This window comes from Hypomesus transpacificus, chromosome 16, assembly GCF_021917145.1.
Source record: "Hypomesus transpacificus isolate Combined female chromosome 16, fHypTra1, whole genome shotgun sequence".
Classification (NCBI taxonomy): Eukaryota; Metazoa; Chordata; class Actinopteri; order Osmeriformes; family Osmeridae; genus Hypomesus; species Hypomesus transpacificus.
Window position 1 is genome coordinate 1,118,539 of NC_061075.1, and position 12,997 is coordinate 1,131,535.

Below are 12,997 nucleotides of genomic sequence, written 5' to 3' on the forward strand. Positions count from 1 at the left end.
GCAGCAGCAACAGAGAGGGAGAGAGAGACAAAGAGACTAAGAGACAGAGAGGGAGGATAAACAGCGACAGAAAGACAGACAGACACAGAAAAAGACAGAGAGAGGAGGAAGGGCGGGGCCAGAAAAGAGAAAGTGAGAATGGCAGAGAGAGAGAGATTAGCCGCAGCCTTGTCCATCCACCGTGTGAGTGAGCTGCCTAGAAAGTGGATGTGAGAAGGGAAGAGACACACCGGTCTCCTCTGATCACATCACCACCCTCTAATGCACACTCTGGCTCCACATCTATGACCAGACAGTTGCCTCACGCAACAGCCCCCCCCCCCCCCCCCCCCCCGTGCCTGCTAGCCGTCTTACCGGCTACATCTCAATAAACTTCACCTGCCCTCCTTCCTCCACATCTCCTTCCTCTCTGCCCGTATCTGTTTATGCAGTTAATGGCATCAACCCTTAATGACGGGAAGGGTGGGATCGAACCACGAGGGCAGGCATCCAGCCTCGTCACTCATCCTGCGTCCGTGGATCCGGCCGGACGGAGGGACAGAAGAAGAAGACGAGAGGGCAGAACTGAGATGCCCCTGGTCATTTCTGTGTGTCTCATCTCAAGATCATTCATCACGAGTTTGGACGTTCTCCTGGCCTGGCACGCATATATAGAAGAAGTGCTTATGAGAGATTCCTCAGAGGGGTGGGGCATTTGGCCAGGAGTCACCAACGTGGGCTTGGACTGTTGAAGATGGTTATTCGGTTTAGTGAGAACACCAATATTACTATACCTCCTTGGTATTCCACGATTCAAGCTGTGTTTTTTGTGTGGCCGAAACGCTTGGCTGTGCGGCTCAAACGGCTGTTGAGAGGGCTGGGAGGCCCGGGGGGACCACGGAACTGCATATACACAATAATCTGAACTCACCAGCGGCCAGCTAATCCTCCCCCTAAACTGTGGTACTTACTTCTGAACTCTTGACTGCATCTATTGTATGGCCACTCAGAGAAGGTGTTCCGAGACTTCAAGACATTTTTAAAAGACATTGGGGGTTAATCTGGGCCATTATGACCTCACACACACAGAATGTGTCTAGCTGTGTAATTAGTGTTCCCTGGGTCTCATGCGGTTGGACCCAAGGTTTGTGTGCACAACGTGCGATTGTTATCAAGTGATGAATCCAAACAACAATATTCAATATGATCTTCCCTATGGCTGTTTCTTGCCGCTTGCTTGATGAATCCCTTTGACCATTTGAAGAGACAGGTCTTCTCTCATGGCAAAGCTCCAATTGATAATTGCTCCAAGTAGATTTGAAATCACGACTAAGATTTCTGGCGGCCACGCCTAATTGTTTTGTTCTGCGTTGTTTGCTTCTAGTCCCCACAAGAATCTGGCCAGAATTACTCAGCCAGCGGAAATAACGACTCCAAGGTCCATTAAGAGAGATGACAAGGCCTCATCTCCACATTAATCTGGCACTTAGAAAGGGTGGGGGGTGGGGACAGAGATGAGGGGGTGGGAGTAAGTGAAAGAGAGGGGAAGAAAGAGCAAAGAAGAGAGGAGAGAGAGAGAGAGAGAGAGAGAGAGACAGAGATGACATCATAACTGTTCCTCTCCTTCACCTTGGCTCAGGTGATACTGCGGTTTTCAGACAGCAGTAATCCATTTACACTCATTTGGCTCCTTAATGATGATTGTTGCACTGATGAAAGGGTTGGCATCTTGTTTGATGATGGATAATTGTACAGATCTACATATGTTCCTGCCAAGACTTCAATTACATTTCTCACATCATTTCTACTCTTAACATTTATTAGGCACATTATTCCTTTGCTTCCTTTGACTTTGGCTATTTAGGAAGGCATGTGCAAATCTGACAAGCTATGAGGGGACTGATTGGAAGGGAAGACCCCACAATGCATTCTTTCTTTCAGTGTTCAGCTCTCTTCCTCTTCTCTCTCTCTCTTTCTCTTTTTCTCTCTCTCTCTCTTCTCTCGTATTTCTAGGATTGTTTCATGTGTATGTTTTTTGCAGCAATGGGCTTCTGCAAAGCCCTTTGGGAAATTGCATGTAAAACCAATGCATACAAATCTAATTAAATTCGTATTTTTATTAGTAGCCTTATCCTGGATATTATTGTAGCTTACACTGTCATCTACGTAGCTCTTGTGCACAAACACAAGACTACAGAAACGATAACTGTAATTATGTATACCTGTACGGCTTTGACTAGGATTAATAACACAAGGACTCAACAAAAACAGGCTACATCATACACAAGTCACAGCTTCATATGTGCAATTTAAAGGAATAATGAAACAGCACCTCTAGTGTTGAACAAGCAACATTACCAAGAACTGAAATTGGTGTCTTACGGCTCCTGAAAGACCTGTCAAATATCGCAATTCTTTAATCAATGAAAGGATCACAAACAAATGTACTAACCATTATTAAACAAAAATTATGATTGTAATTGCCAATATCTCTCATTTAAAGACAGACCGAGAAGACAACGATCTTTAAGCAACCCTTACAGAAAAAAATGCAACCCGCTGTTCTGATCAAGCAAGGTTAGGTGGTCGATGTTCTCGCCAGATCAAAATTCGTCGCTTAGTTGCTGGTGTGAATTGCTAATGACTAGCTACCTACGTAGCATCTAGCTAGCTAACAGTAACTGTCCATTTTAGAGGGTTGTGACGGCTTCGATTATTAGATTTTTCTTCTCATTTAGGACTTACCACTCAGTTAAAGATGTTTGAAGAGGCTAGTGAGGTGTTTGACAATATGTTCAAGTCATCGTTTCCCTTGACTTTCATTGTATTTATCCCAGCGGTTCTGATTTTAGTGTCACCACTTCCAGCCGAAGCGGCACATGAATTCACCGTGTACCGCATGCAACAATATGACCTGCAGGGACAACCGTACGGTAAGGATGTTAATCGCTTCAAAATTCTGGGACAAGCTGAAGTCCAAGCATTTGTTGTAAACACTGTCCACACATTAGGCCACCATGAACCCTATTGAAATATAAATCGATTCGTCACTCTACAGTAGTAAGTAGTAGAAGTATCTAGCTAACGTCGTTAGCTGTCACTCGTAGAAATCCATTGACAGTAGCTAGATGGTTAGCGGCTTTTGCTAACTGTTGTTACATTCAAATCTGTTAGCTGTCCACCCAGCTTGTTTGAATTGATTGTTGTCAAAATAATGTAATTAATCAAAAGGGATCTAAATATCAGCATTAGGTTTGTTGCTTTTATTTTATAAATGCTTTCTAACATAGATAAACAGTTGCCTGCTACCGTTGTCGAGCTAGCTAGGCATCCGTCTGAGAGTGACATTGGACAATGTGTAAAAATGTACAGCAATGGCTACGGTACAGACAGGTGTCATGGACGCCTAATTAAATTACGTCAGGATTTGTAAACTATGAATATTACGCCTGATTGGCAAAATTCCATTCGCACCAGAATCCAAGTTAGCCCAGTTATAATACAACATATAATCCGTTTCGACACATTCATGCTGTGTAATACCTTTTAACTTTTTCCCTTTTCTCTGGTGTACCGAAACTCCGTCAATCTCGTACCTGTTGTTTTGTGTCCACAGGTACAAGGAACGCTATCCTCAACACAGAGGCTCGTAGCGTGGAAGCGGAGGTGCTAAGTCGTCGCTGTGTAATCATGCGGCTTGTGGACTTTTCCTACGAGAAGTACCAGAAGGCCTTGCGGCAGTCGGCAGGTGCTGTGGTCATCATCCTGCCCAAGAACATGTCCACGATGCCGCAGGATATAGTCCAGGTAACACCCCCTTAAACAACTTTCAACACCCTTTTAAACACCTTATAACACCCTTAAAACGCATTATCACACCCTCTTAAACACCTTCAACACCCACAGTCCAGGTAACACCCCCTTAAACAATTTTCAACACCCTTTTAAACACCTTATAACACCCTTAAAACGCATTATCACACCCTCTTAAACACCTTCAACACCCACGCTTGTCTCCCCTCTACAGCAGTTCATGGAGCTGGAGCCAGAGATGCTAGCCACGGAGACTATTGTCCCTGTGTACTTTGCTCTGGAGGACGAGGAGCTGCTGTCCATCTACACCCAGACGCTCACCTCCTCCTCATCCCAGGACTCATCCTCCGCTGCTGAAGGTAGGACGCCCCGCACCGCTCACAGCCTCACCTGCCCTGGGTTCGTCCTGATACGGATCAGAGAGGGACTGGACTGTTGGAATGATCAGATCTGGAGTCACTGTGTCTGGTCCTGAGTTCTCTGAATGAACTGATACCTTTATCTATTATAGAGACTATATATATATATATATAGTCTCTATAATAGATAGAGAGCTAGATTCCTGCCGCACACACCCACCCACACACACGTCTCACTCACAACTTCCTGGTCCAGCACTAATCCTCCTATGGGTGTAGATTGGATGACAATGGGATGATTCAAAGCCCTATTAAAAATCCAACCAATCAGGTCTTGATTCATCAGAATAAGACTTCATCAGCGGTCGTGTATTGACAGTTGGCCGGGGCTTCCCTGTGTGTCCATCAGAGGAGCTGGGTGTCATGGTGACGGAGCAGGTGTGATAGATGTTGTGTCGTCCCCTCAGTGCTGCTTCACACAGCCACGGCCAACGGCTTCCAGATGGTGACCAGTGGAGCCCAGAGCAAAGCTGTCAGTGACTGGGCCATCACCAGCCTGGAGGTTAGGACACACACACACACACACACACACACACACACACACACAGAGACACACACACACAGACACACACAGAGACACACACACACACACAGACACACACAGAGACACACACACACACAGACACACACACAGACACACACACACAGACACACACACACACACACACAGGCAACCATCACCAGCCTGGAGGTTAGGACACACACACACACACACACAGACACACACAGAGACACACACACACAGACACACACACACACACACACAGGCAACCATCACTAGCCTGGAGGTTAGGACACACACACTCTCACGTCATCAGACTAAGCGCCTTGTCTCCTTGCTGTCTCAGGGACGTCTAGCGGGAGTGGGAGGAGAGGACCTGCCCACCATCGTGCTGGTTGCCCACTATGACTCCTTCGGCGTGGCCCCGGTAAGCTCTGCCCACTCTGTCTCCTTGTTTTTTTTACCCCCCCCCCACCTTTCCCTCTGTGAAGCGCATTGTAAAGACAAATAAAGTTTGATTCGATTTAGCCATGTTTGAAACAACCATGCAAGGGCTGCAGGGGGCGCCAGGAAGGAAGTTACTGTTCTGCTGTGTGACGTGTGTGTGTGTGTGTGTGTGTGCGCTTCAGTGGCTGTCGTACGGAGCTGACTCTAACGGCAGTGGTGTGTCCATGCTGCTGGAACTGGCTCGTCTCTTCTCCAGACTGTACACGTACAAGAGGACGCATGCTGGGTGAGAGCTCCACACACACAATTAGTTGGAACACACACTCACACACACTCAGCTGTAACACACACTCACTCACACGCTCAGCTGTAACACACACTCACTCACACACTCAGCTGTAACACACACACACTCACACACTCAGCTGGAACACACACACGCTCAGCTGTAACACACACTCACACACACGCTCAGCTGTAACACACACTTACTCACACACTCAGCTGTAACACACACTCACTCACGCGCTCAGCTGTAACACACACTCACTCAGCTGTAACACTCACACACTCAGCTGAAACACACACTCACTCACACACACTCAGCTGTAACACACACTCACTCACACACTCAGCTGGAACACACACACACACTCAGCTGGAACACTCACACACAATTAGCTGTAACACACACTCACTCACACACTCAGCTGGAACACACACACACACACTCAGCTGGAACACTCACACACTCAGCTGGAACACACACTCACTCACACACTCAGCTGGAACACACACACACACACTCAGCTGGAACACTCACACACTCAGCTGGAACACACAGTCACTCACACACTCAGCTGGAACACACACACACACACACACTCAGCTGGAACACTCACACACTCAGCTGTAACACACACACACACTCAGCTGTAACACACACACACACTCAGCTGTAACACACACTCAGCTGTAACACACACTCAGCTGTAACACACACACACACTCAGCTGTAACACACACACACACACTCAGCTGTAACACACACTCACTCACACACTCAGCTGTAACACACACAGAGAAAGCTGTACCACAAAGACACACACCCACATGCAGCTATACCACACACACATATATACTCAGCTGTAACACACACACACACACACACAACCACACACCCATCCCTATACTATTTCCATCTCCAACATTAGACACCGCTCAGCACTAACCCAATCCCACATGTACAGGAATCTATCCAGCTCTTGATGCAGCTATTAACTTACAGCATACAAGGATCTTCTCCCTCATTTAGCCTAGCGGATGCTTGACTGCACTCAGAGTCAATGTGTTGTTAAGAGTCTTGAGTGTGTCACACAGGCTGGGGGAGGTGGAGGGGTACTTCAGGAAAGATGCTATTAAGGAACTGCAGTCTGAGTGTGTGTGGGCCTGGGGGGAGGAGATGTGCTCAGTCTATAGATTTTTCATAATGGTCTTTGTTTGCATGGGGCTTGTGGGCATTGCACTAATGCTGTACGCCTTCTATGGAAATGCTGTCAGTGAGATGTTTATCCCCCGTTAACCCTGTTGAACCTGGGCGCGTCCCTCAGGTACAACCTGCTGTTCTTTGTGTCAGGGGGAGGAAAGTTTAACTACCAGGGCACCAAGCGCTGGCTGGAGGACAACCTGGATCACACAGGTACCTCAAGCCTGCAGCACCTGTCTCTCTCATACAGCACCTGTCTCTCTCTCACACAGCACCTGTCTCTCTCATACAGCACCTGTCTCTCTCATACAGCACCTGTCTCTCTCATACAGCACCTGTCTCTCTCATACAGCACCTGTCTCTCTCATACAGCACCTGTCTCTCTCATACAGCACCTGTCTCTCTCATACAGAACCTGTCTCTCTCATACAGCACCTGTCTCTCTCATACAGCACCTGTCTCTCTCATACAGCACCTGTCTCTCTCTCACACAGCACCTGTCTCTCTCATACAGCACCTGTCTCTCTCATACAGCACCTGTCTCTCTCATACAGCACCTGTCTCTCTCACACAGCACCTGTCTCTCATACAGAACCTGTCTCTCTCATACAGAACCTGTCTCTCTCACACAGCACCTGTCTCTCACACAGCACCTGTCTCTCTCAAACAGCACCTGTCTCTCTCTCACACAGCACCTGTCTCTCTCATACAGCACCTGTCTCTCTCATACAGCACCTGTCTCTCTCATACAGCACCTGTCTCTCTCACACAGCAGCTGTCTCTCATACAGAACCTGTCTCTCTCATACAGCACCTGTCTCTCTCACACAGCACCTGTCTCTCATACAGAACCTGTCTCTCTCATACAGCACCTGTCTCTCTCACACAGCACCTGTCTCTCACACAGCACCTGTCTCTCTCTCCTTCAGCACCTGTCTCTCTCTCCTTCAGCACCTGTCTCTCTCTCACACAGCACCTGTCTCTCTCACACAGCACCTGTCTCTCTCTCACAGCACCTGTCTCTCTCACACAGCACCTGTCTCTCTCACACAGCACCTGTCTCTCTCACAGCACCTGTCTCTCTCACACAGCACTGTCTGCTCTGTTTGATCCCTCCTTCTCTCCCCAGACTCCAGTCTGCTGCAGGACAACGTTGCGTTCGTCTTGTGTCTTGACACCCTGGGTGATGAAGACCACCTGCACCTGCACGTGTCCAAGCCCCCCAAAGAGGGCACGCCCCAACACACCCTGCTGAAGGAGCTGGAGACGGTAGGGTCCAGCCCTCTCTCTCTCTCTCTCTCTCTCTCTCTCTCTCTGTGTCTCTCTCTCCCTCTCTCTCTATTCCTCTCTCTCTCTGTCCCTCTCACTCTCTACTCTCCCCCTTCCCCAGGTGGCATCCAGCCAGTACCCTGAGGTCAAGTTCTCCATGGTTCACAAGAAGATCAACCTGGCGGACGACACGCTGGCCTGGGAACACGAGCGCTTCGGTATCCGCCGCCTGCCGGCCTTCACGCTGTCCCACCTGTCGAGTCACCGCGAGGCGCGACGCTCCAGCATCATGGACGTGCGGTCAGTGTCCCCCTCCTCTCGCCATGGAGCAGGAGAGCCTCCTGCTGGGTGGGTTTGTTACTGCAGCTGCCTCTGGCCTCACGCAGCCTCCGCCTCTGACCCCCTCGCCTCTCACCCCCCCCCACCATACTGCTCTGACCCACCCATCCCCTGCCAGGCTCCACCCACCCACCCTGAACCCTAACCCTGTCTGTCCGTGCAGCAGTGTCCGTCATCTGTGTCGGCGTCTCGCTCCTCCATGTTGGCATCTGACAGCCTGTCTTCCAGCCCTACAAGGACGGGACTCCCCCCTTCCCCCTCAACGCACACCCCCGCCCCCTCCATCCACCCCACCCCCTCCATACTGCCCCTCACCCCCCGCCAATCTCCGCCCATCCAGACCCTCATCCTCCTCTTCCAGACTCTGCTGTGTGCAGGTGCTGTGTGCAGGTGCTGTGTACAGGTGCTGTGTACAGGTGCTGTGTACAGGTGCTGTGTACAGGTGCTGTGTACAGGTGCTGTGTGCAGGTGCTGTGTACAGGTGCTGTGTCTGTGTGCAGGTACAGGTGCTGTGTACAGGTGCTGTGTGCAGGTGCTGTGTGCAGGTGCTGTGTCTGTGTGCAGGTACAGGTGCTGTGTACAGGTGCTGTGTACAGGTGCTGTGTACAGGTGCTGTGTGCAGGTGCTGCTTGGTCGTTGTTTAACCGCAGGTCTCTGTCTGTACAGGCCTCATGTGGACGTGCAGAAGCTGGGCAGGAACACCAAGCTGATAGCTGAAGCTCTGGCCCGCGTCATCTACAACCTCACTGAGAAGGTACCCCCCCACACACACACACACACACACACACACACATGGTGTCATCTTCTTGTTTTGGCAGTTTTAACCAGAGTGTACATGACCTTAAATAACCTGATGAGCAGAACGCCAGTGCTGTGAGCTTGGTAGGCCTTCTGAGAGGATGACTGACTGACTGACTGTGTGTGTGTCTAGGGGGCTCCAGGAGACCTGCAGATCTTCACTGAGCAGATGGTGAGTGGCTGACCTGTCTCCCTCTGTCTCTCTGCCTCTGTCTCTCTGCCTCTGTCTCTCTGCCTCTGTCTCTCTCCCTCTGTCTCTCTGCTTCTGTCTCTCTGCCTCTGTCTCTCTGCCTCTGTCTCTCTGCCTCTGTCTCTCTGCCTCTCTGCCTCTGTCTCTCTGCCTCTGTCTCCCTGCCTCTGTCTCCCTGCCTCTGTCTCTCTGCCTCTGGCTCTCTGTCTCTATGCCTCTGTCTCTCTGCCTCTGTCTCTCTGCCTCTCTGTCCGGCATCTCTGTCTTTAGGGCAGTGGACGCTGATAACTGTGTGAGTGTGTGTGTGTGTGTCGCCCCCTCTCTTCCTCCAGCAGGTACAGGAGGATCAGCTGTCGTCAGTAGTTGATTGGCTGACAGCCCAGCCCAGAGCAGCCCAGCTGGTGGACAAGGACAGCAGCGTGGTCAGCACCCTGGAGTACCACCTGGGGCGCCACCTGAAGGACGTACGACGCCACTACGTCAAAGCAGACAAGAGGTGAGCGAGTGAGCCACACACACACACCTGGTTATAAAGCCGTCTCTTCTCACTGGTAAAGACAAGCCTTCGTCTGCTCTTACTGAGAGGCTGAGACACACCTGCCTAGTCTTGTGTTTGATGCAGTTTAATTTAGTTCCCATTATCTGTTTAGGTCTGTGTGTAGGAAATGTGTGTGTGACAAGTGTGTGTTCTCTCCCCACAGGGACCCTGAGTTTGTGTTCTATGACCAACTCAAACAGACCATGAACGCCTACAGGTGGGTGATAATGTGCTCTCCCTGCTCCATCTCTCCCTGCTCCATCTCTCCCTGCTCCATCTCTCCCTGCTCCATCTCTCCCTGCTCCATCTCTCCCTGCTCCATCTCTCCCTGCTCCATCTCTCCCTGCTCCATCTCTCCCTGCTCCATCTCTCCCTGCTCCATCTCTCCCTGCTCCATCTCGCCCTGCTCCATCTCTCCCTGCTCCATCTCTCCCTGCTCCATCTCTCCCTGCTCCATCTCTCCCTGCTCCATCTGATCTCATGCAGGTCTCTCCCTGCTCCATCTCTCCCTGCTCCATCTGATCTCATGCAGGTCTCTCCCTGCTCCATCTCTCCCTGCTCCATCTGATCTCATGCAGGTCTCTCTCTGCTCCATCTCTCCCATCATCTGATCTCATGCAAGTCTCTCCCTGCTCCATCTCTCCCTGCTCCATCTGATCTCATGCAGGTCTCTCCCTGCTCCATCTCTCCCTGCTCCATCTGATCTCATGCAGGTCTCTCTCTGCTCCATCTCTCCCATCATCTGATCTCATGCAGGTCTCTCCCTGCTCCATCTCTCCCATCATCTGATCTCATGCAGGTCTCTCCCTGCTCCATCTCTCCCTGCTCCATCTGATCTCATGCAGGTCTCTCCCTGCTCCATCTCTCCCATCATCTGATCTCATGCAGGTCTCTCCATAGCCGAGTCTCTCTGCCTCTCATCCCCTGCAGACTGATTGAACTGTGTCTGTTCTTATTGTTCTTATTGTTCTTATGTTCTGGTCATTTGGACTGTAGCACTTTGAGTGCAAGAAAGGCTCACTACAAATGTGTTCTGATCTCTTCCAGAGTGAAGCCAGCCATCTTCGACCTGCTGTTGGCGCTCTGCATAGCAGCCTACCTGGGGGTCATGTACCTGGCCATACAGGTGAGGCTGGACCCTGTGGCTGGAGCCTGAGGCTGGAGCCTGGGCACTGGCTAGGCACGGGGGGATTCAAGGGGATTCAAACCCCTGCATCTGTTGATGCAGTGACATTGTTAGTGGGAAAGTAGTTTAGTGATAGCAAGTGCTGTTTCTCTGGTTACGAAATCAGGAAGTGATATGGTTGTTTTTGTCTTGCAGCACTTTGGGATCCTCTACAGTGTGGTGCGTAGGATCACCCAGCCCAAGACCAAGCAGCATTAAGCCACTCCCACTTCCTCCAGGCTCCGCCCCTTCAAACAGCGTCATCGAGCTCCAGCCAATCACAGACAGGACTCTGAACATGCAGATCTCTCCATCTCTCTGTCTAGAAATTGCCTTTTCTTTCTTCCCTCTCTGAAAATGAAACGATGTCAAAACCTTTCTCTCTCTCTTTGTGCCAGTCAGTCTAGTGTCCTGTCGACTGATCCATCAGAGTTTCTCTATGATTCTTCACCTTTTCACCCAACAGCATTACCACCAGACATACTACAGACATAGTATTTGAATTCCTTTTAAATACTTTGACCCATGCATGATTTAACAAAACCAGAGGCCAAACCCTCATAAATTGAAAGCCTCAGATCAGCTGCTTCAGCCAGGGTCAAACTAAATGAATTACTTTTAAAAGAAATGTCTAATGCTATTATTTGGCCATCACATGTCATTACTGGTGTCTTCTCGCCCTCTCTGTCTGAATGGATGCTCTGCTCATTTGGCTTCCATATTTACATGCCTTTTTATATGACCTTTGCCCGAGTCTAATCTCAAATTAATCTAAGTTGTTTACTCAAATGTAATGTGAACTAGTGTGTAGATGACTCCCGGCCTCGTCTATTGACCTCAGTAGGAAGGTCAAGTGGTTATGACACCGCATCCAGAAACGGATGAATACAAAGATAAAAATTGTTTTATTTGATAAATACGTCCTTTTCCACTGCTTCTTAGATACGTTAGTTAGTTATTGTGTGTGACTTGACACGTGACTTGATGTGTGACTTGCTTCGACTTCTCCAGATTTACTCCAGATCAGCCGACCAGCTGTTCATAGTCTTGGTCTTCTTTAACCTACAGACCAGTACGAGGTCTACATTCCAACATGTCCGCCTGCCCCCCCCCCATCCTGTTTGGATCAAAACATGTCCTTGGCTACACTTTGTCTTGTTTGTGCCATATCCGCATGTGGAACGGTGTTGAAACAACTCCCCCCCCCCCCCCCCCCCCGCCTCACTGCACCCCCGCTGTCGAGCATGAACCTGCTGACACAGGCTGGGGGGAGGAGGGGGGAGGAGGGGGGAGAAGCGTACTGACTGATACTGACCTTTTGGAGCAGCACTTAAGCTGACCTGGAGTAACCCTGGACTGGTCGTCATGGAAGCCTGGGGTCCAATCAAACCACATGATGGCCCATTACCACAAAAATACACACAATTAAATACATTTCATTGTATCAGTTTAATCTATATATATGTGCGTATATATGATCACAGAAGAGTTCTGCTTGTTCGGTGCAGGTGTATCTTGTGAAGATAAGGAAATGTAAGTTCACTGAAAGACCGTCATGAGCGTTTGATTGAATCCCAGTCAAGGGAAGGTTACACTGAGTGTGTTAGTGGTTAGTCTTATCCAGTAACACAAACATTATTATGTGGGCATTATAGACACCTGCTGTTGCCTTGTATGATGTTAATGGACTTGGCAGAGTCTCCTGATTGGTCCAGCGGCCCACCCAGCCCACACCCTGCTGGGGGGGGGGGGGACTGAGAAAACTCAGTTTTAATTTATTGCAGCTGAAGATGCTGACTCATGCACTGATATATAACCCCTCTTCTTACTTCTGTCATTGAGACCCTGCCAGTCCCTCATGTTGTACTTGTTCCAGCTCTGGCTGTTGTGCCTGCTCCACAAACATCTGATTTCATTCAACATGACATTGAACATGAATAAACAAATACGTCTTATTTGTTGAAAGGATTCTTGGACTCCAGATCTTTCTTTTGCAATTTACATGTTTTATTTTATGGGAAAAAAAACATGATAACACTGGTTGAATGAAATT

The 12,997-nt window shown here is 49.4% G+C and overlaps 1 protein-coding gene across 4 annotated transcripts; it reads left to right on the forward strand.

Moving 5' to 3' along the window:
• The first annotated feature begins 2,601 nt into the window (after nucleotides 1-2,601).
• Nucleotides 2,602-12,909, forward strand: ncln (nicalin). 4 transcript variants are annotated; one of them, XM_047036732.1, is made up of 15 exons: nucleotides 2,602-2,912; nucleotides 3,596-3,786; nucleotides 4,007-4,151; nucleotides 4,619-4,713; nucleotides 5,060-5,140; nucleotides 5,343-5,446; nucleotides 6,771-6,859; nucleotides 7,775-7,914; nucleotides 8,036-8,262; nucleotides 8,920-9,007; nucleotides 9,185-9,223; nucleotides 9,574-9,737; nucleotides 9,943-9,996; nucleotides 10,827-10,905; nucleotides 11,101-12,909. In XM_047036732.1, the coding sequence occupies exons 1-15, from the start codon at nucleotides 2,738-2,740 to the stop codon at nucleotides 11,161-11,163; spliced, it is 1,734 nt and encodes a 577-aa protein (XP_046892688.1). In that variant the 5' UTR covers nucleotides 2,602-2,737; the 3' UTR covers nucleotides 11,164-12,909. The 4 variants fall into 4 exon arrangements, with proteins under 4 accessions (XP_046892688.1, XP_046892689.1, XP_046892690.1 ...); XM_047036733.1 differs by having other exon boundaries at nucleotides 9,577-9,737; XM_047036734.1 differs by having other exon boundaries at nucleotides 8,036-8,214.
• The last annotated feature ends 88 nt before the right edge of the window (nucleotides 12,910-12,997 follow it).

What these genes read in the sequence shown, in the direction of transcription:
- ncln (XM_047036732.1), top strand. Translation starts at nt 2,738, where the DNA reads ATGTTTGAAGAGGCTAGTGAGGTGTTTGACAATATGTTCAAGTCATCG. An exon ending in CTCATCCTCCGCTGCTGAAG is followed by an intron (nt 4,152 to 4,618) that starts GTAGGACGCCCC and finishes TCGTCCCCTCAG; the next exon opens with TGCTGCTTCACACAGCCACG. An exon ending in GGGCCATCACCAGCCTGGAG is followed by an intron (nt 4,714 to 5,059) that starts GTTAGGACACAC and finishes TTGCTGTCTCAG; the next exon opens with GGACGTCTAGCGGGAGTGGG.